Below are 23,602 nucleotides of genomic sequence, written 5' to 3' on the forward strand. Positions count from 1 at the left end.
TTAAGTTATGATAAATGATCGCTAAATCTCGGTTTCGTTTAATCTGGGACGCACTGTAGACGACAGATATCACTCTCGGGCCTTTTTATCAAAGTGGAGACAATGGCAGAGTTGGGATTCGAACTCACAACCTTGCGATTATGAGCCCAATGCTCTAATCACTGGACCACACGACCCTATGCTTGAAATGTAAGGATGTTGACTAAAGTTCGCACGCTTTTGCCACAGGATGCATTCTTATTGGTTAGAGCTTTCCAGGTATCACTCTAACAATCGTTCTTATTGGATACTGCCTATGCGGTAGGTGTGGCTTAGAATATCTTTTTAATTTTGTCTTAGCAATTTGCATGCGGCAGCACTTTTTTTGCATGCCACGCAAGCCTGATATTTCATCATCTCGATCGTCATCGTGCAGACTCGTTCAAGTTTATTACAGCCCTACTATTGTCGACCCATATTATATCTCGTTAAAAGTCTTTCCTTGGAAAAAACAATCATTTAATTTCATAATTAAAAGAATATTAACATCTAACTTTATATTTTGAATGATTAGATCAGGAATATTGAAATCGAAAAAGATTTTCAATTAGCAAGTAATTTTGAAGTCATGAGTCGAAATATTGTGAAGTGCGTTATTTTTGCAAGCGATTTGAGATCAGTTTCTTCGTATATGCAGCGCAGCTGTACTGTACACAACACACGGATAACAGTGCAGGGACAACTGTGTAAGTTAGAGAGAGAGAAAAAATCACATATTTGCTGTTGTTCTGTTATTATTAACCCAAAGCATTTATTTATTGTGAATATTGAGTGATAAAAATCAATTGACACTTCTCTGAGTTGTCTCAATGTACAGCTAATTAGCTACTCGGACTCTGACTGCAAGTCGGCAGAGCAGCAGGCTGTGGTATCGTTCGCATCGGCAGCGCCGAACCTCCGGCTGCTGTGCGTGTAGAAGCGCCGGTATCTTAGTGAGTGGAGTGCAGTGGAGCCTGGACGAACATCGCTTGAAGTAGCCAAAGAGTGGTCAAAATGTGTTTGTTGGCATTTTTTAACTGCCTGTTTTAAAACTTGAAGTGTAGAGTCTGGGGCCTGTTTCAGAAACTTTTAGAAAGAGTTGCATTTAAACGCAAGTCAAAATATTCAAGGCAAGTGCAAGTCCCGAAAATGCCTGGCATGCCTGGGTGCTTCATTATGACATTGGCTGAAAATCAAGTTGTGCAAGGTTTTTTGAGTTGCGTTTGATCACAACTCTTTCTGCAACAGGCCCCAGGTCTTCCTTGGTTCATCTAACATGATAACCACTCCTAGTACCAATGAGGTCCAAACATTAACATGTATGGACCTCATAGGCGACATTACCCAAAAATATGGGTTAGACAATGCTGTTCTGATTTCCAACCCAAGACTTTGGTAAATGTACGCCTTAATACAAATTGGAGTTACGTGATATGACTTTCATTTGTTGGGGAGACATTAAAAGTATTAATTAAGTAGTTCAAATTAAAATATATTATCATTAAACTTACATTTCAGGCCCTTTTTGTTGATTTTCGGTGAGCGTTCCACACAGCTGCGACGAGTGATCAACTCCGAAGTGATACGCGAACTGGTCAGCTGATCGGTCAGGTGATCGGTAGATTATCTTTTTGTCAGACGTTCATAATTTATGTAAAGCGTATCAATCTTCAGTATCTTGATTCCAAAGTATCAGTATTGCAGATAAATGTCATTATTGATTGGAATCAGTGGCGGATCGGGGGGGGGGGGGGGGGGGGGGGTGGGGGTGAGCATTTCTGCCCGATCCCCCTATTGAGATTTGTAGTAAATATTTTGGAATTAAATACGTTGTTCATACTAGTTATGCGACCCCTCCTTTATGATGATCACAGCATTATTTGTAATGGGGATATTTCGTTCATAATTATTCTTGTCTCTTCTTTCTCCTTTTTAGCCTTTTTTTGCTTGTTAAAACCTTTTTTCCTTTTTTTTTGGGGGGGGGGCTCGCCAAATTTTACGTGGGTCAAAATTACCTTCATTTTTTAGTGACAATCCTTTTTTCATTTGTCCAGTTCTACGCGAGACAAAATTACCTTCGATCATTATTATAGTTAAAAACTTTTTTTTATTTTTTATTTATTTTTTTTTTTTTTTGGGGGGGGAGGTTGCCAAATATCACGCGAACGTTTGTCAGCTTTTACTGTTTTATTCGACTTATAATCAAATATTAAATGGGGCTTACCACAGTTTTTTTTAAAGTCAATTCATAAGAATATTCCTGGAATTTGAGCTTTCTTTCATGAAATATCAATTTTTTTCATGATTACCAAAAATACTTAAAATTTTTTATCGGTGTATGCCTATAAAGCTTTAGCTCATGCGTTGCGCCTGCCATATTTTAATGCTGATCAACTTTATGCTTTTAATGAATTCCTAAAAACAATAAATTCTCAGATCATCAATTTTGTCGCAATCGAATAATTCGATTGCGTCTCTCTATCAGTTTTGAATATTCATAAAAAATATCAGCTCGTGCTTTTTGCTCATAATATTTTGATTAGTAAATTCTTCTCTTATATAATCGAGTCGGATAGATAGATAGATAACTAGAGAGAGAGAGTTGGGGGGGGGGTCCCTCAGCTACTTGTCCTCGCTTATTTGTTATTATTTGTTATTATGCTCATGTTGTGAGAGCTTTGTGTTTTCACATTTTTTTCTTTTTCAACCTTTTTATTGTCTCGGAGCTTCCCTCTATTTCTTTACACTATATTATAATGTAGTCCTGTTTCAATCATTGGCGGCGGAAGCCCCAAATTTTAGGAGGGGACAACCTAACAAATTTTGACAAGCAAAAAAAAGGCTCTCAACCCAAACATTTTAGGGGGGACGTAGGAAAATAAATTGACAAGCAAAAAAAAAAGGTCAACAACAAATTTAGGGGGGAACGTCCCCGCTTCCGCCGCCTATGGTTTCAATTCTTTTTTTGTTCTCATTTCAATGAAAACATCATTATTAAACTGACGTACATGTAGAAGACTTTATTACGAAATTTTGACATTGTTTTGTTTCATTTGTTTGGCTTTCTTTTTTTCTTCTCCTCATCTTCTTTTTCTTCTTACTTTTTCCCTTTCCTTATTTTCTCTTCAGTATTTCATTCAGGTATCCGCCAATTTATACAACACCAAGCATATAGAGGCGGATAATCAGTGAGGGAGCATGACGGTGTGCCGCTCTAAAAAAAAGGAGGAATATTGGAAGAAAAAAAAAAGAAGAAGGGATGGGGAAAAAATAAAGAAAAAAAAAGATGATGATGGCAATGACGATGATGAAAATTATCTTGGTGATGATGATGGTTGTGGTGACGGTTGTGGTGATGATGATGGTGATGCTAATGATAGTGGTGATGATGATGATGACGAGATGTAATTTTGTTATTTTGTCTTTGAAAAAATTAAGTAGTGCAAAGTTGAATTCATTTAAAGTTTATTATGAAAATAGCAGAAAAAAATTTGTATGCGTTCGAGGAAAATCCATCCCCCACCAATCTTTTTCAAAGGTAAGATTTTTTTTTTGCCCGGGGGGGGGCCACTTCCATTCACGAGTGGATACCATGCGCGACCATGGGGTCTCGAAAAGCACCCTAAACACGTAATTTCCATATTCTGAAAATGCACCCCTTAACAAGTATTGGCGTGTGAAACCCTACCCTTAACAAGTATTGGAAACAAAACGATACTCTTGGCAAATATTCCCTGAAATGAACCCCTAAACAAGTACAGGAATGTTTTATTGTTACGGGTCCTTCGGTCGTCGGCTTTACCTTATTTGGTTTAGTACGACCCCACCTTCTACACCTCGCGCAAATCGGACTCTAAACACGAAGTGTTGGAGCAAAAAGGACATCCTTTATAAAACATTTTGATTTTGTTTTATCATCCCCGCAAATTAGACCCTAAACACGACGGTTTTCCTAGCGAATTAATAGATACCCTTTTTTCGTTATTTTTGTGTTTTTGACACCCTTATCACGTTACGTAGGTAACGTGCCCTATCGTGAAAAGGACATCCTTTTTACGTTTTTTTTTGGTCGCGCATGGTATCCACTCGTCAATGTAAGTGCCCCCCCCCCCCGGCCCCCGGGTTTTTTTGTGACGGCGTAGGCCTTTGCAAGCAGCTATTATTATGGTAAAAAAGTAAATGAAATGTCAAGAAATACATGATAATGATTTTTATGGTACATTTTAGTAGGCCTATATCAATTCATACTTGTTATCAAAAAGAAAAAAGTGGGTCGTTACGGACCATTAAAAATGGGAAATTTGGGCATTTTATATTTAGGATAGAGCAACTGCTCGTTATAGACGTCACAATAAATCAAGCATTCTAAATTCTATCAACTCCATTTTTTGTCAAATAACACCTTCATCGATATTTTGAAATGATTTTTCTCATATTTTCATCATCTTTTTATCAGGGTGAAATTCCCCTTTAATTTACAAAACAGATTCGCAAACAATATCAAGAGTAGTGGGAGGCAAGGGTGGAAATCTAAGGTAGGGGACCAGGGGCTGGAAAACAGGCAAAAAAAAACAAAAACAAACTAACAAACAAAAAAAAGGAAGGTTTATCACCCCCAAAAGAAGGTCGTCTCGTCCAAAATACATGTTTTACTTCGATTTAAATGATGTAGGCCTATTTCTTTCCATCATATATAAAAGAACAAAAATAGTAGGGGGACATTTGATAATGTGCCCCTACTATTTTGGGTTAGGGGGAAGTGTCCCCCTGGGATTTGCGCCCATGTGGGTGGGGGGTGCTGCACCTCCTTTCGGAATCATTATGGAACAGTGTGAATAGTCGCTGTGATTTCGATCTCATACCTATAAAAAAATAGAACAAAAGAACGCCTTGACCACAGGCCAAAATGCCTAACAATTTTTCCGCGGCATTAACAACTCTCGTAAGGGGCGCTCCATTTATAAATAGAGTTGCATGTGTAGCTGTCTATGGCAACAGAATCCATCGCAGAATTGAAGCCAGAAGCGTGGGAATTTGGCAGAAAATTCAAGAAAAGAACCGGTGAGTACCGATTTAAGAGTAATTATATATTCATTAACATTTATTGAATCATAAGAATAAAGATTTTTTACGGAAAGAAAGCTTAGTTCTAAGCTAGGGCTGCCCAAATGCGCGTGAGTGGAGTCTCAGTTTCTTAACACGGGTAAGTATTGCGGTGTCGCCTAGAGTGATGATAACCACCAAGTAGATTCTACCTGAAAAATTGGGTCCCAAAATATTTTATGTTTTCTTATTAATTGAGGTCGCAATGTAACGAATACACAAATTTTCACCTTTGGACCAATAGGCCCGAGGAAAAATTGTAAAAAAATGATTAGTCTAGCTGATAAACCTGCAAAAATGGCATAAGTTGATAGTGGATGGGCAAAGAATCACCAAATTTCACACAGATGTAGAGTTTAACTTAATTACATATCTGTTCTTGTGAGCATAATTATGATAATGCAAATTAGATGCAGAGATGCCAAGTTCAAAGACCAGCTATGCGTGAGATTTTCTGTGAATCTGAGTGAGATCACAGACATTGTGTACAATGGATATGGGGATAGACTGTGATAGTTGCGTCAGACAGAGATTTGAGGGGATGAACGAGTCCAAAATGCTTGAGTCTCACGCATAATGCGTGAGACTTGGTAGCTCTGCAGATGATAAATAGAGTAAACTTCTTTACACTCAGAAATAGGAAGCAGTGACAAGCATAGAAAATTCTCCATAGAGTTGTACATGCTTGTCCCCATTTTGAAGAGATTTAGTTCGTCAGAATCATTACTGATGAATAGTAAACTGCCATTTTTGTAGAAATGGGAACCAGTGCAGTTTATAGCTGGTAATTCCCATTTTTAAGAGTAGGTAAATACAGTTTACCAATGAGATTTATGTCATAAGTGATGATTCTGACAAATAAATTTCACTCGTAAACTGTCTTTAACTACTCTTCAAAATGGGAACCAGGTATGGAAAAATTTCCAGAGTTGTAGATGCTGGTTCCCATTTCCATGTGTAGTTAAAGTAGTTTTAAGTGATCTCTACAGTGTTATTACAGTTAAGAACTGTGAAATGGATAAAGAAAGAGAAGAAACTACTTTTTTTCTATTTGCCAAATACAATAGTGATTTTCATTCTGTCTTGTGTTATCCATATAGGCTTGAGAAGCAGGAGACTCCATCCGTGCCTTTGTTGCATAGGAATCAAGTGAATTAAAGACATAGAAACATTGTGAAGTCCCGCAATGGCCTGTCTTGCTAGTCTGTCACGTGCGAGTGCTACAGCAGCATCTCTAAAGCCTCTGCTACATCATGAAGGCAGCTTCTTCAGACATTCTCGAGTACTGTTCAGTAATCTCTCACATGGAAAACCCCAATGGCAAGAAAGAACCATGACAGGACACAATACCCTTGACAGTTTGTCCACCCATAACCTTGTTTCGAACAGTATCTCAACCCTGAGGTCACTTTCGACGTCCTCGGGGTGCTTGAAGTCGGCGACGTCGAGAGCAGAACTGAAGAACAGTAAAATAATTGTCCTGAAGCTGGGTAGTGCGGTGATTACAAGAGATGATGAATGTGGGTTGGCACTTGGAAGGTTGGCATCTATAGTTGAACAGGTAGGACCATGGAAGTGATTTTATGCCATGTCTTAGTATGGGTTTCAAAACATGATGCAGGCCCCTGTCCAGGTCAAACAAAATCTACAAATTTATAACAAATTCATTTTTCAACCCATACATAACCATACTAAAAGAGGTAATGGTTGAATAACGTAAACAAAATTCAAATGAATTTGGATTTTGAGTTTTGCAGGTTTTATTTTAGTTTGCATTTAATTGAAAGTGTTGTTCTGTCTTATTTCTTTCGTTACAAAAATGCAAAGTTTTAATTTTTGGCACAAATCATTATAAACGAGAGAAATATTGCAGATTTCTGATTTTTTATATTCTTTTATATATATTTCATTCCTTAAATATTAATGCAGTTAACAAGGTTTGTCTATCAAATTAATCAAAATCTATGTTTTAGGAAAGACCCTTTTATGATAGATTGCATAAAGATTATCTCATGCTTTTGATGCATTATTATTTACCAGAAAATGGTAGCAATAAGTCAATAACAGAGCAAATGATAATCCATAATGCATTATGGCTCTATGTAAGGTCTAATATTTTGTATACTGGTAACTAATTTGTTGAATATTTCATGCGCAGGTTTCAGTGTTACAGTCATCAGGGAGGCAGGTTGTGCTGGTAACAAGTGGAGCTGTAGCATTTGGAAAGCAGAGGCTACGGCATGAAGTTATGCTTTCAAAGAGCATCAAGCAAACTCTTGCTCCAAATACTTCTGTGAGTTGCCGTTAATTGATGCTTAGTTAACACTTCGGCCCGTATTCTCCAAAGGGTTTTCATCGTGGTACAAAACCATGGACTAAGAAGATTTTTGTACATGAATACATTTGTTTCATTGTGAACACTAAGAAAAGCCCAGTTACTTTGCTTTTAGCAAAGGACACCTAAGTGAGGCACGGTAGTACAAGAAATCTGCTTAGTCCATGGTTATGCACCATGGTACAATTGAGAAGAGAATACTGGCTTGTGTAGTTTTGTCATCCCCTGTATACATATTTCAGAATGAGAAAATATATTTTATGTAAAAGAGAAAACAGGTACTATCATTATCTAGGAGCTATTTTAATTCCATAATTTGAACTGTACTTTGACTTAACAGTAGTGCATTTATGATTGTTTTCATACAAGGACTACATGTTCATCAGATATTATGATTTGAGATATTTTTCACTGTTAATAAGTTGACATGGATTGATATACATGTAGATATTATTTTGTTCCTATGTATTTTGCAAAGCTTAGATAATTACTCATTAGATTTGTAACAAGTATTGTTCGTGAACCTTTAAATTGTAAATACAGGCAGATGATTCTCTTTAATCTGTATTGTTGATACTCTTGCTTTACCTATCCATTGAAATCAGAGTATTATTCAGATGGACTCTCGAGCCTGTGCTGCTGCTGGACAGAGTGGTCTCATGTCTTTGTATGAAGCAATGTTCTCCCAGTATGGACTTACCACCGCTCAGGTAAGAGAGTTGAATTTGCCCCAAGTTTGGTTGGAGTTATGATTTATTTTTCATTATTCTTATAAAGTTTTTGATGAAAAAGTGGGCCCTTTTTATGCACCCTTCTTCTAGAAGATGCTTAATCTGCCATTGGCCGTTGGTGTGCACCTGTGACAGTGGAACTCTGAAAACACAACATGTAGAATTGGCAATCTATCATGGAGGAAGATTGCCTTGCATCTATGTAATCCTTGATAAGCTCGAAGTATTCCATTGCCACCAGCGTGAACAAACTTTTGCTTTCCATTGATGAAACGGTTCTATTAAACTAACTAATTGTTCTTTGTAGAAATAATCCCTTTTGCAGCTTTTCATAAAGCTTAGCTGGAATATCTTTGCAAAGCGTGGACATGATGGCTTGTCAAGACTATTCATTCCCTTTTCCAAAGGTGCTGGTGACCAAACCCGACTTCTACCATGACTACACTCGAAGCAATCTCAGGGGGACCATGCAGGAACTCTTGAGAATGAACATCATCCCCATCATCAACTCCAACGATGCAGTTGTTCCTCCCCCAGAGGAAGACAAGGATTTGGCTGGGGTAAGAACAGGGGTAAGGACTTACAGTGGTCCATGTATGACGGTCGACTGACTCGTTGGGACACTTCCTACAATAATTCATCCTTCACTCACCTAGAGGTTATCACTAACAAAGCAGCTCATAACGTAGCATTATTGTAACATACCATACCTACGCGACATTCTTTTCATATTCGCATCATCTCTAGTTAACCGCCCCCCCTCGCACTAATGGTTCTTATTCAGTGATACTCATATAGTGGTCACAAGAGTCATAATGAATTTTGGTGGTGCCAATCTGTCTCATTTTCATTATCTGTATAACTTGAAAAACAAAAAAATGACAGGCCATCCATATAGTTGTTCTTTGGTCAAAATTCTCATAAGTTTTACAAAGTCAAGGTCAGAGGTCATATACACAAATATTTCATTCATGAAATTGAATTATGGTTGTTTAAGGATTAACGCTAAAATTGTTCCAGGTATTTTTATTGGAGATGATCTCATCAGATACGAGGGTCAAAAGTCTGTCAGTATTCGCATATTAGAGTGACATTGACCAGATAGAATGTTGGGTAAGCTGAAAGGATGCCGAGGTCATTGACCTTTTCATACAATATGAAGTAAAGAACCTTTTGATGGGTCAATTTCAAACTTGGCCCTGATTTTGGAATCATAAAGTCAAAGTTCATAAAAGTCACAAGCTTGTAGATCCAATCAATAAATCAAAATCATGTAGGGCTAGCAAATATCCATTTATTAAAATTATGATCTGGAAAGACGTAGTCAACAGTGTGTGGGCTTAAATTGTGTGGATTTTTTGCTTTTCTTAAAATCACAAGTGTAATTATCCTCACTTATGTGTGTGTGCACCCAGGTCAGCCATTTTTTTTTCATAGTGATGATAATATTGATGCAGTTCTTGAATTAATCCAAGGCAATTGGAAGCATGAGCTGGATGCCCTTTTGATCAGTCTCGATGCCTTTTACATTGACCTTGTGCTACACGTATAACATTCCTCTGTGCCCTTTTGATAAGTGGCCTTGGCCTAAAAATTTCAAATTGCAATGCATGATCAAGTGAATTATTAAGTACAAGTTTAATTTTGGGGATGTTTTTTTTTTGCGGGGGGGGGGGGGGGCCAGGAAGGACAAATGTATTTCCCCACAAGCGATGCATTTTCAGCGAAAAATTCTGAGGGGGCCAGATACGGCATATCAGGCAAAATTTACGAAAAGTTGAGTGAGCAAAGCGAGCAAGCAAGCAAAACTTTCATCCGTTTCATGTCAAAAATCAAATTTTTGTCTATATTTTTGCACAGTATACGGAGAAAAATATTATATTTTGTCCTCTCTTTTGTCTTTTTTTGGTCATAAAAAACCCTCAAGCCCCCCCCCCCCCCATCTGTATGCCACTGCCCCATGATTTTCCATACCAGATTTTGTTTCTTATTTTCCATCAGTTTCCCGATATATTTTGAAATGTTTCTTTCAGTTGATAATATTCAGCTTTTAATTCCATGTACATTTCATTTCCCTTGATTTTCATTGTATCTGTGCCAACACTCATTTTAGGATATCATTCATGAGAAGATGATATTTCTATTTTGTGACTTTAATACTCATATCCATGCATGTTGCTCTCCTAATCTAGTGTGTAGAATGAACATTTGATAATGCAACATTTGACAAATTTTATTTTTATCCTGATTTCATTTGTTTCATCTCTAAATCACTATTTTTTCCCCAACATGTCATTTCTAACTAAAGACTCCATGTATTTTTTGAATAAAAAAGAACAATCCTCCCTTCTGCTATTGAAAGGAAGTTGATTTAATTTTTTGCAAGTTGATTGAGATTTATCAACCCCCTTTTCAATTATTACTTGCTTTTCATTGTTAGTACTTTTTACTTTTCTTGAAGTCAAATGCGAAGTCAAATGTCACTTGGTATCATATACAATAACAGGAAATAATTCCATTTTCCCTCTATAAAGATATGATTATAGAGTATATTTTGATAATCAGCTTTTTTTTGTTGTATCAGTTATGTCCATTTTTTTTTATTCGATGCTAATCTAGGAGCATTATATGTTTGTGTGAAACTATCAGTGAGGTTAGAAATGGTTAGATTATAATTTATTTGCTGTGTTGATTATTAATATCAAATGAAATAGCAACCCAGAAGCTGATCTTGTCTTTAATATCTTGTGTATATTTTTCGACAAGTATCTGTCATTTAATTTTATGTTATGAATCTTAATTTGTAATATCAAGGTGATAAGCATCAAAGATAATGATAGCCTTGCAGCTCGTCTTGCCATTGAGATCAACGCTGATCTTCTTGTCCTCCTCTCTGATGTTGACGGGATCTTCTCTGCTCCACCTGGTCAAGAGGGGGCGTCCTTCTTAGATACTGTGTACCCTGGAGACACGGCTTTCATTGAGTTTAGTGGGAAGTCGCGTGTTGGGCTTGGTGGTATGGAATCAAAGGTTAGTAGGCATGTCGTCAAGGGGGGGAGGGGATAAGAGGGGAGGAAGGGGGGAGCCCTGGAGATTCTGCATTCATTGAGTTAAGCAGGAAATCTCATGTTCTTGTCAATTTGGAATCAAAGGATAGTTGGAATGGATGTCTTCCATTCTCTGTTTCAACAAGGAGACAAAAAAAGTGTGTCTGCTATTTTTCTAGATATATTCTGAAAAACCGGTGTTCCTTTAAAGGGTATTTGGCAAGTTTCTTGCATGGAAGTTTCTATGTGTGGCAAGTCTGTTGCAAAATTATCCTAAATGGTTCATTGCAGGTAAGTGCCCTATAGTGTAGTTGTCTGCAGCATTAGAAAGGTTTACAAAGCAACTTACAGCTTTTGGACCCTGTTATTTTTTTGAGGCAGGGTATTTACCAGGGACTTTTTAGTGGGGGGGGGGGTTCAATAGAACATAAAAAACTGGTAGGCTTGCAGGACTTATACATAAAACTTTGATTTCACCTCACTTTAATTGTCAATGGGGAAGTTAGTGCTGGGCAGGCTGGCAGGTGTGATATTGCATTGAGCGCTTGTCAGAAATTTGTTAGCGGTAGAAAGGTTTCAACAGGTGTCTGCCACCATCTGTTTTCATGTACTAATTTGGTTTGACTGCATTCATTTGACAGGTCAAAGCAGCAAACTGGGCTCTGGAGCGCGGCTGCTCTGTCGTGATAGGAAATGGAATGAACAGGGATGACATCGTACTGAACATCCTGAATGGACGGAAGGTGGGTACCTTCTTCACGGAGACCAAACCTACCGGTGTTTCCCCAGAGAACCAGGCCATCAAGGCTCGGGAAGGAGGAAGACTACTCCAATCACTCAGTCCAGAACAGGTATATTTTCGGAGTCGACTCTTTTAGATGCTTTATTTTAAACAGTATCTAGTATATTCCCCTTTTCTCATCTTGATAAGAGTCCATACCTTTTTTTCTACATAAAATAAATGATACTCTTTATTGTTTTGATTAGTCATTACATTTTTCCTCTTAGTCTTAATTTCTTTTTCCTTCTCAATATTTTTTTTGTGGGGGGTGGTTAACTGACCAGTTAACACTGTTTTTATGTGATGCTTCAATATATTCTTGATTTACTAATAGAATAGGGTTTCCATGATGTATTTATTATTTATTGGAGTTTCCAAGGGTGGAGAAGTGGATACCACTATTTTATGAGTGATGAATTAATTTTGTTTTATCACCACAGAGAGCTGAGATTATAGAACGTCTAGCTGACCTCTTGATAGAAAGGTCATCAACAATCATGGCGGCTAACAGAAGAGACATTGACGAGGCTAGGATAAGTGAGTATCTGTGGATATGATAATATACTACTGGACTGTGATCCAACTGAGACCTGATTTTAAACGAATCACATATTGTATTTGACCCATTGTAGACTAAAGTCTGCACATATTTAGACTGGAGTCTATGGAAAAACGTGTTATAGCAAAATCATTTAGTCTTACAAACGATTAATTTAATAAGTAAGTTCAACAAGTTATTGATATCACTTTTTTTCAAGTTTGGAGTATTGCTACAAATACTAAACTTTTTTTGCTTTATTGCAAGCCTTGTGGTCCGAGTAAATTCCAACTTGTTTTTCCAAGTTACAGCCTATGGCATGTTTGCTATGACATCATTATGATTTGAATTTGAAATTACTTGTATACCCACAGTAAGGGTTGAGGCTGGAATTTTGATTTGAGTATTTGTATCACTATTCAAAGCTTTGATCGTCAAGATATTTTAAGTTGGAATGTTCTTATCAATTGTTATTAAATTCTTTTCCATGATTATATCATAAACCAGAGTCTATAGGGCTTTCTGGGCTTTAAAGACCGCTATGTTGCCCATGAGCAGTAATTTTACAATGATTGGAAAAACTTGAAATTCTGATGTTCACTATAAGCACTCCATTTCTTTTTTTTTAAATCAAGATTTTATTGTCCAGTACCCAAGCATACATTTTCACTCTAAAATTTTTGATGAAACATAAATTTAACTCCAAATTTACAAAAATTACCTCACTCAAAATTTGATTTTATAGCCACCTTGCATTTGCCATAGAAAATATGCCTTTTGGGGCTTTTAGTGTGTTGCATTTTTTTTAAGTTAAAGTATTATCGTGAAAAGTGATGCATTTTACTATTCAACATAATTTTGTTAAGAGGTTTATCTTGATGGAGAGTATGGAAATGGCTTGAATCCCTAAACTGATATAGTCATTAGCCATCTCGTAAAATTGTAGCTCTACAGAATAATGAATTTCGTGTGATATTGATATTATTACAATGTGTAGGTTCCAATCTTTCTTGTAGCATGCTAATTTAATTGTTTGTTTTTGGTTTAAATCATGCATTCCTAATGATCATTCTGTCACTTTGACAGAAGTTCTTACCTTGATTAAAATGAAAGTTAAATCAGACATAAACTTGGAGCCATCTCAAGTCCTCTCCTATTCATATCAGGCCAGGTTCCTAACCCATAATGCATTATTCTCAGCAGTGTAGTGTTGTAATGTAAACCCACTTAAATGCTAACACACTAATCCACTGCTCATTATATCCATACCTCATTAATTATGTTACCAAGTTGCTATGAACAAGTTTTTTTCTGTAAAGAATTTTTACTTTCTCTAAAAAAACTTGAGCTAATTTATTCTTTAAATTATTAATAGTTTGATTCCTTGAAAGCTTGAGCGCCCGATCAAGGAAGCCGTGCTAAAGCCGGGATAAAAAATAATAAAAGCAGGGCCGGCTGGGAGAACAGTTTTCGGAACTGAAGTGGCTGCCCTGGGTAATATGCTGTTATTATTATTCATAGTTATCTTAAAGGCACATTCTAAGACTAGCAATCAATTACAGACCACACTCTGTTCTCTCCCCATTTTATGAAAAAAGAGCATTCTTTTCTTTAAATCCTTTCAGGCAATATGACAGGACCTAACCTTGCCAGGTTAGCCCTGACTGATGCTAAGCTGAAGAGCCTATCTGATGGTCTAAGACAGATAGCAGCCACCTCACACAAGAATGTTGGTCGTGAGATCAAGAGGACATTACTCTCCGATGACATGTTGCTGCGACAGGTGACGGTACCCATCGGTGTCCTGATGGTTATCTTTGAGTCCAGGCCAGACTGTTTGCCTCAGGTACGCACACATTTATCATCCTATTTTGGCCTATTTTTCAGTTGTATGCAGGCCTCTCGATTAACTTTAATTTTTGGAAGTCAGCCTGGACTGAACTTTAGGTGGTCAAATGGCAGTTTAGGTGGTCACCACATGCATATCGAAAATATTGTATCATGATTGTAAAGTGTATCAACTCTGTATGCTTAAGTTTGCTGCGAAACACTACATTCTAATTTGGCTGTGATTATGTAATTATTTATGTTTATGTAATGTTTATATTTTTGATTTGTAAAAGATTCCATAATTCAGCCTCTAGCTGCGAAAGAATTTAGAGCAACTTTTTCATGAAATGGGCCCCAGAAGTATACATTACAGCATTACACACAATATCAAAGAGAATCACTGAAAATATTACTGAATACAAATACAAAGAAAGAAAGAAGGAAGGAAGGAGGGAGGGAAATAAATAAATAAATAAAGAATAAAGGAGAGACAAAAAAGGGAAGAAAAGAGAACAGAGGAGATAAATGGAAAAATGAAGTAAAGAAAGTAATGGGAAAAAATGAAAAGAGAGAGAGGATAAATCAGGATGAAAGAAAGAATAAAGGAAAGGAATATGCTTCATTCTTTGAAATAAATAAAGAAAGAAAGAAAAAAGGGAAGAAAAAGAAAAAAATGGAAGATGAATTAATGTGTGAAAGAAAGAATGAAGGCTAGAAAGAAAAAAGAAAGAGGTTTCCTTCATTTTTTTAAAGAAGAAATAATTACGAAAAACAGAGAGGAAGGAAATAACATTGAAGGAAATAATGGGTGAAAGAATGGTAGGAAAGAATGAAGGGGAGAGAGAATGAAAAAAGAAAGAAAGAAAGTACTGGAAGAAGGAAAGAACAAAAAGAAAGCGGAGAGGAAGGGAGAAGGAAGCAAAAAGAAAATCTTGAGGAAAGAATGAAGGAATAATAAAGAAGAAAAGAATGAAAAACAATGAGAGAAATAAGAAAGAATGAATGAAGAAAATAAATGAATGCAGAATTAAAGGAAGGAAAGCTAGGTAATAATGATGGATGGAATGAAAAAAAGTGAATTAAGGAGGGATAGAAGAAAGGATGAAGAAAGGAGGAATGAGGAAAAGAAAAAATCATAGAGAAAAAGAAAAATCAGGAAGGAAAGAAAGAATAAGGGAAAAAGAAAAGGAAAAAAGAATGAAGCAAAGAGAGAACCGAAGAAAGAAAAGAATGGAAGAAGGAGCTGAAAGAAAGAATGGATTACAGAAATAAAGAACAAAAAGAAGAACGAGAGGGAGAGAGAAGGGAGCAAACCAAAATTAAGGAAAGAAAGAAGGAAATAAGAAAAAAGAAGGAATGAAAGTTTGAGGAAAGAAAGCAAGGAAAGATTGAAAACAAAGATAGATGGAACAGAAAAGGCCAGCAGAAAGGATGAAGTAAGGATTGAAAACAAAGAAAGGAAGAGGAAAATTCAAACTTCAAAAAAAATATTAAATCATCTAAAAAAAAAATACAGATCATTATTTTTTATATCATAGAAATTGATAGAAAACTAAAATGTTCTAGAATAAATTATTGGATTTCAAAGTGAAACTGTCAAACTTGAAAATTATGTGAATCATCACGGCATCACACTCACACAGCTACAAGTTCACACCGATCTCAAGATTCAAAACGAAAGCTGAAAACTCAATAACTTGCTCCTCTGATCACATCACCAAATCAATAATATGAGAATCCATATAATCATAACAAATTCCCGCCGATTTTGTGATTACATTGGTGGAAAAATATTTTTCATGTGGAATTGTTTACTCTTTGATCAGGGATGTCCAGGTACTTCCGGAGTGCAGGTAAGCACAGCCTGCATGCCTGCCACACACGGGCGGGAGGCCCGGCCATGTGCACCGGCTAGTACATATTTGTATGCTGACTTTGTGTGTGTGTGTCTTTGTGTGTAGATTGAAGAAAATAGCGCAAAACCGGCTTGCTAAATAAATTGAGGGAATTAGTTAACTTTGTTTTCTTTCTTTTCTGCTTGTGAAATATGGGAAAACTTTGAAAAATGTCATTTTCGGTTTTCTACATTTATTTTTTCTGGTGGTCAGCCTGGGCACTATTACCCAACTTTTAGGGTGCCCGACGGAGCTTTAGGCGGTCAATGGCCCCCGGACCGCAACCAATTTCGAGCCCTGTGTATGTTGTGGCTTTTATCCACATTTTTGTATTTATTTTCGATTAGGCCTTTTTCCATATAATCAAAAAGGAAAACATGCTTATATGGTTGTTTGAATGGCGTTTAAATGTTTTGACTCGGCCCTATTTATAAATTTCATAGTGTATGAAAGCCTTTACTTCGTTAATATGCTATTGATATTTAAGTTGACCTTGTTTGATGTTACAGGTGGCGGCACTGGCCATCAGCAGTGCCAATGGTCTGCTCTTAAAGGGAGGCAAGGAAGCAAGCTACAGTAATGAAGTTCTTCATTCACTTGTAGAAGAAGCTCTTGAACTTCATGATGCCAAAGATGCTGTGGCACTGGTAAGGTTGACCGCAGTCATACTAAAAAGTTCCTCAACTTCTCTAATGATAATTTTGTATTTTTCAATTGTATATTTGTACCTCTAATATTCACATATTAAGTGAAGATTGAAGATCTTTCAATTTTATTTTAAACCTGTGCAATATCAATCTACAAACAACCAATTTCAAAATACAAGCATTGTATAATAATATTCAATTTTAATAACTTTCTGGTAATATCATACATACTTCCTAGATTGCATTGTTATTCCCAGTGAATACACTTTTATTTCTCATTAATAATCGTTCCAAAGAGTACTACTTTCAGTTATGCATGCATGTAACTATTTCATTTACTATTTATTTCTCGAACCAAATGTTTAATTGTATTAGTTATTTTATCTTGTACGTACATTGTAACCATTGCAATTCAGTCTTTGGACTGTGAGAATGGATATTTTCAATAAAATCCTTCATATCAATCTATCAAAAAAAAAGCTGGCAATCTATGAATTATTTTGGTCTATTAATCCATTGTCTACTGGAGACCAATCGGCCTATGTACATAATCTATGGGAATTGTAAAATTTTGTAGTCAGTCGGTCAACAATTACACATCTTTCTTCATCAATACTTTATTAGAATTAATGTTAGAACTCGCTATATTTTTAAATAGAGAACTTTTGAAAATCTAGATTTACACAATGATGCATGCAGTGAATACAAATTCCTTGGTATTTCATCACATCTTCATCTAAATACAAGGGCAATTATCATGGTAATCATATACAATGGATGATATTTTTACTTGCTTATACATGTATAGCACTTAATACTTTTTCAAAAGTCTCAAAGCACCCTACAATAATACAAAATAATTACCCTTGCAATTGTTTATTCTACATTGCAAAGAATATAGTCCCGCTAGGTACCCACTTAACCTGGGTTGAATTCAGCACAATTTTTAATGCATTTCTTGTGGAAGGAAATTATTGCCGGGAATGAGATTTGAACCCACAACTCTGTGATCGAGAGACCGTAGTCGGGATCATGGCATCATGTAGCCTTCTAAAAAATTGAATTCTTGAAAAGAAAAAGAAAATTCAAATTCAAATTGCTATCTAATTTTCACAGATCAGTACAAGAGAGCAGGTTGGTGATTTGTTGAAGATGTCTGATGACATTGACCTTGTGATCCCGAGAGGTTCTAAGGAGATGGTTCAACTGATACAGCAACAGAGTGAAGGTATCCCTGTCCTAGGACACAGTGAAGGAATCTGTCATGTCTTCATTGATGAGGAAGCTGAACCTGATATGGCTCTCAAGATTAGTAAGAAAAACTTTTAGTTCAAAAGGGGGGGGGGGGGGGGGCGGAGGGGGATCGGAATGGATAGACAGAGCGATTGTACGCCTGTCCTCAGACACAGCGAAGGAATCTGTCATTGGTTAGAAAAACTTTAAGTTCAAAGGGGGGGGGGGAGACAGCACAACATGGAGTGGGGGGAGGGGATAGAAGATAAGGACAGACAAGCAGAGTGATGAGATCCTGACCTAGGACACAGCAAAGGAATCTGTTATGTCTTCATTGATGAGACAGCTGATGCGGATATGGCTCTCAAGATTAGTAAGAAAACTTTTAGTTCAAAAGGGGGGGGGGAGACAGCACAGCAGGGACGGGGGGAGGGGGATAGAAGATATGGACAGACATGCATAGTGATGAGATCCTGTCCTAGGACACAGCAAAGGAATCTGTTATGTCTTCATTGATGAGGAAGCTGATGCGGATATGGCTCTCCAGATTAGTAAGAAAAACTTTTAGTTCAAAGGGGGGGGGGGGGAAGACAGCACAGCAGGGACGGAGGGAGGGGGATAGAAGATATGGACAGACAGGCATAGTGATGAGATCCTGGTCCTAGGACACAGTGAAGGTATCTGTCATGTCTACTTTGATGAGGAAACGGAACCGAATATGGCTCTGAAGATTAGTAAGAATTTTTGTTAGTTAAAATGGGGGAAAAGAGACAGCACAGCAGGGGGGGGATCGGAATGGACAGACAGAGCCATTGTACCCCTGTCCCCAGATGCAGTGAAGGAATCTGTCTAGTCTACATTGATGAGCAGACCCTGATATGGCTCTCAAGATTAGTAAGAATAGTCGTAGGAAAATAACTTTCTAACTTTTAGTTTTCGGGAAAAGAGACAAGCAACATAGGGAAGAGAAAGTATACTGGGAGGAAGGGAGAGGGAGGGAAACAGAGACAGACAGATATGGGGGTAGGAGGGAGGGGGGAGTGGACAGTTAGATATAAAGAGGAAGGGGATTGTGTGATAACCGCTTCCATAAACAGTTAATTAGCACTTGTAAAATGATAGCCAAAATTCCCTTTTCAGGATGCTTTTGCACACTAAATTTAAGGTTTGGGCAAAATAAAAGCAGTTAGGGTGAACGTGGTAGTGAACATTTGATTTCATGTCATATTGTTTGGTAAAAAAATTCAGTAAAAAAGAGATTATTGTGGGTGTTTATGGGCAATTTGATTCAACATGGAGCATAAATCACCTAGAATAGAACAAGATTTACGGCTATCAGACATTGTGTAATGCCTCTAGAAATCGCCTTATGGTAATGTCAGCTCAGCAGGCTTGGGTCAAGAAATTCTTGGGGGTTCAACAGGTTTCCTTTATCCCAAAAATGCCTATATTACAGGCATTTCCAATGCTTTTTTACAAAGTCCAGGGTCAGCAAATCAACTCTCTATGTCAGCTGGTGCCCATCTGACTTGAATAATTCAATTATTTCCTTTGACTACATTCTAATTCTGTTTATCTTCATGAGAGCTGGTGGGGGGGGGGGTACATTTCCACAAATTTCAATTAATTTAAACCCTTTTTCTTTCCACTGGTCCATTTTGCTATGTAAAACATGCAATATTTTATTAGAGGTTGCAGTTGCATTTTACCAGCAAAATGCACCCCTATTTCTAAACTCTTCTTTGCTTTCCTTCGTTGCAGTTCGTGATTCAAAATGCGATTACCCTGCTGCCTGCAATGCCATGGAAACACTTCTCATCCACAAGAAATTCAGACATACTCAATTCTTTGAAGATATCCTGGATATGCTTAGAGCTGAAAATGTATGTAGACCTGTAGTCGGAGAGCTACCTACCACTTTCATTTAGTCTCAGTTTGTTGTGTATTATATAGTTTATTTCACTGCCATGTGTTAACAATATTTTCAAATTTGAAATTCCTCAAAGTGGAGGTGAAACAGATTCGAACATTGAAGCTCCATAGTGTATACATACATCTAGCCTGTCTCTGCAGGTCCCTTCTGAAATGATTCGTCTCTGCTTTGTGTTCATTTGAGAAGGCGTTCACAGGCTGTGAGATTATCATGGCTTGAGCAGTTCACCAAGTGAGGGAAAAATGGGGCTGGATATTCAAAAAGGGTTGTTATTTGATGGAATTATCATCAAATTACCCAAATAATTGAAAATCATCTACATTGTCTCTTTGATGTTGCAACCTAAGTTTAAGTTGTAACCTTAAAGGGGTATTATGTATGATGTTAAATTATTTCATGTAAGCCAAGGCATTTTACCAAGTACAGATATTGGGGATTGATTGTATTCCTAAAACACACTTTATTTGCATATCAGAATATTTACTTAAGAAAAGAAAGAAATAAAGAAAATATGTGATATTTTATATAAGAACTTATTCTGAGTGAACATACATGTTCTCTAAAAACAGTCTTTGGTTTCAGATTGATTTATGCATCATGGAATTTGTTGTCGGTTATGTGTTGACAATATGATAGGATTTCGTCTGTTTGATCCCACATTAGGTCAAATTCAACCCTGGCCCTCGCTTGGCCCGTTCCCTCAAGTTTGGCCCACGTGAAGCAGACTCCATGAGCATAGAGTACGGTGCTTTAGAGTGTGCAGTGGAGATTGTTGATGACGTCACAGCTGCTATCAATCATATTCACAAACATGGCAGCTCGCATACTGATGTCATTGTCACAAATAATAGTGAGTGTATATTTTAAAAAGTAATGTGATAAAAGTCTCTGTTTCACATCATTGTACAGAAACAAATGTGTTTTTTTCCTGAAATTATATACACAACAAAGTTATCTTTATTTGAATAATGATATTTTCAAATCAGGTACTATTCATTCCTTAAATTAAGTGCAGTTAACCAACATTACAAGCTTTCACCTGAATTCAATATGAACTTAAAGGAAACATTTTTTGTAGTAAAATTATTATTTGAGATGAATTTTATTCTTTAAATATCAATTTCAAGTGGCATCCTGCAACTGAGCATTTGATGTTGTTAGACTAGGGTATATTTGAATATTTAAAGCCATGCTCAACAAGTTTCAGTGAAAATGATTTTGAGAGAGTCTCAATTCTATAGTATCGAAGTGTATTATAGTCATATGACCATTGATCTAAATGTCAATGTAGTAAAATGCTCCCATGTTTTTAACTATTGAAGACATCAATAGACACTATTTATGAAATCTGTCTTCAACAAGTTTAATAAGCCAAATATTGTGAAATAATGAAAATGAGCTGAAAATCTAATAATACCCTAGACATCTCTAATACAGGTTAGGACTCAAGACCATGTTTATTGATCATACATGCAGCTTTGAAAGAGGCTGTCTATTGCATGAATGCCAATTGTGTTTTGCTATAGTTTTGAGCATATTCTGTTTCGAACAGAGTCATCTGGCAGCATGCACTTAGGTTGTCATTTGATGTATTTTGTTCACATTCATTTTATGATTGTAACTACAGCTTGAATTTATCTTTAGTGGTTGAAATTTGGTAGTTCCTGTAATTTATCCACAATTATTGTTGTTGAAATGGTTACAGCTTGTTGCTCTAAAGGTTAATTTTCTTTGAAAGTTTGATGTTTCATCGGTTAATGTATCCAAATGCTTGTTATGCTGACACTGTTAATTTTTTTTATTTTTTATTCTGAAGGTTGATAAATCTTCAAATGATATAACATTTTTTTATTGAATGTTAATTAATCCAAAAGCTAATTAGGTTTCATTATTCTCAAGGTTTGATTGTTTGATAATGTAATAAGGTTCATATGGTTTGTCTTTTTTTATGATTCTTGCAAGTTGCAAACCCTAATTCATTTTCAGATGAATGAACATTCAGAAAAATGATTCTTAACAAACCTTGGGAATAACAAAGCTTCTTAGTAATGCCACAAGTCATATTAACCAACTGTTTTTCATTTTCTGAAGTATTAAACATCCGAGCCTATGCAATTTGCATGTTTTGGAGTAATGAACCCTCAGAGTATTTGAACCTCTTGAATAAAATAAAATGGGAGCCACCTATCATCTCTGTTTTGATCATTATAGAGGAATCAGCTGATCAATTCTTGAATAATTTGGACAGTGCCTGTGTCTTCCACAATGCCAGTACTCGCTTCTCAGATGGTTACCGCTTTGGATTAGGTATGTGCACAACCCTTCACAAGTTTGGTGTCTTTAAGATTTTACCAGGGTCAGATCAAAGTGTGGCGGGGGGGTGTGGCATGCTTTTGAAGAAATTTTTTAAAAAAGGCAAGTGATCACCACTTACAGGTTGCATTTTCCCATCATTTTTTTTGACAAGCATAAACAAGTCTGACACAAATCAAAACTCTCCTTTAACTGTCATTAGATTTTTGTAGGGTTTTTGTTGTTCTGTAAAAATGCTGTTCAGTAAAGATACTTTTCCCTTATCATAAAATGTAAAGGAAATCAGATGGTTACCGCTTTGGATTACGTATGTGCACAATCCTTGACAAGTTGGGTGTCTTTAAGATTTTACCAGGGTCAGATCAAAGTGTGGCGGGGATGGGGGGGGCATGCTTCTGAAGAAATGAAATAAGTAAAAAAAAGAAGGAAAGTGATCGCCACTTACAAGTTGCATTTTCCCATCATTTTTTTTGACAAGCATAAAAAAATCTGAATCAAAACAAAACTCTCCTTTAACTGTCATTAGATTTTTGTAGGGTTTTTGTTCTGTAAAAATGCTGTTCGGTAAAGGATATTATTTTTTGTATACATGGTAAATGAAGCTGATGCTTATTTTGAGTATGTGTATGCATTTATATTTATTTATCTTGGTTTTTTTTCTCTCATTTAGAAATACTGTGTGCAAATTCTGTGCAAGAAACATTGACACAGCATGGAACTTCTCATTCTTTGTATTCACATCGAAAAACATCTCCATTCCTGTTTTAGATATAGGATCATATTCAAAGTTTATCATAGCTATAATGACCATCATTGTCTTTGGGTCAAAATTGAAAATGAGAAATAAGAATGAAACTTGGGGATGTAATGTAAATTTAGGTTTTGAAATGAACATTGGATAAAGCAGCTGATCTTCATTCTTCATTCCACCTGTCAATCAAACAGTGAAATATACTTCATGCAGGATGAAATCTACAACCAATGAATTCATTCATCCAGTGAAATGTACACTTAATTTGTAAACAAGAAGGAATGTAGGTCACAGTTAAACACATCAATGGTGGGGTGTTAAAACATTTACTGTGTTTACACTTGATTGGCTTTTGGTTCATAACCAAAAGCGATGCAGAATCGGCTTTTGGTTTATCTTGCACTGTGTTCACACGCTGATACAGCTCGCGGTTCAGAACCGCAAGCC

At 36.5% G+C, this 23,602-nt stretch overlaps 1 protein-coding gene across 3 annotated transcripts in view; it reads left to right on the plus strand.

Moving 5' to 3' along the window:
- The first annotated feature begins 626 nt into the window (after positions 1 to 626).
- Positions 627 to 23,602, plus strand: part of LOC121424734 (delta-1-pyrroline-5-carboxylate synthase-like) — a 28,530-nt gene continuing 5,554 nt past the window's right edge. For 2 of the 3 annotated variants that reach the window (XM_041620490.1, XM_041620491.1), the window contains exons 1-14: positions 627 to 725; positions 6,222 to 6,682; positions 7,280 to 7,414; positions 8,062 to 8,166; positions 8,595 to 8,759; positions 11,002 to 11,217; positions 11,876 to 12,085; positions 12,456 to 12,552; positions 14,179 to 14,399; positions 16,788 to 16,925; positions 18,042 to 18,237; positions 19,920 to 20,041; positions 20,755 to 20,941; positions 22,303 to 22,398. In XM_041620490.1, coding sequence (XP_041476424.1) covers positions 6,308 to 6,682; positions 7,280 to 7,414; positions 8,062 to 8,166; positions 8,595 to 8,759; positions 11,002 to 11,217; positions 11,876 to 12,085; positions 12,456 to 12,552; positions 14,179 to 14,399; positions 16,788 to 16,925; positions 18,042 to 18,237; positions 19,920 to 20,041; positions 20,755 to 20,941; positions 22,303 to 22,398 — 2,263 coding nt within the window. In that variant the 5' untranslated portion in view covers positions 627 to 725; positions 6,222 to 6,307. The remainder of the gene's footprint in view (positions 726 to 6,221; positions 6,683 to 7,279; positions 7,415 to 8,061; positions 8,167 to 8,594; positions 8,760 to 11,001; positions 11,218 to 11,875; positions 12,086 to 12,455; positions 12,553 to 14,178; positions 14,400 to 16,787; positions 16,926 to 18,041; positions 18,238 to 19,919; positions 20,042 to 20,754; positions 20,942 to 22,302; positions 22,399 to 23,602) is intronic. The other variant, XM_041620492.1, reaches the window with a different exon arrangement.

Source organism: Lytechinus variegatus, chromosome 12 (assembly GCF_018143015.1).
Source record: "Lytechinus variegatus isolate NC3 chromosome 12, Lvar_3.0, whole genome shotgun sequence".
NCBI classification, from domain to species: Eukaryota; Metazoa; Echinodermata; class Echinoidea; order Temnopleuroida; family Toxopneustidae; genus Lytechinus; species Lytechinus variegatus.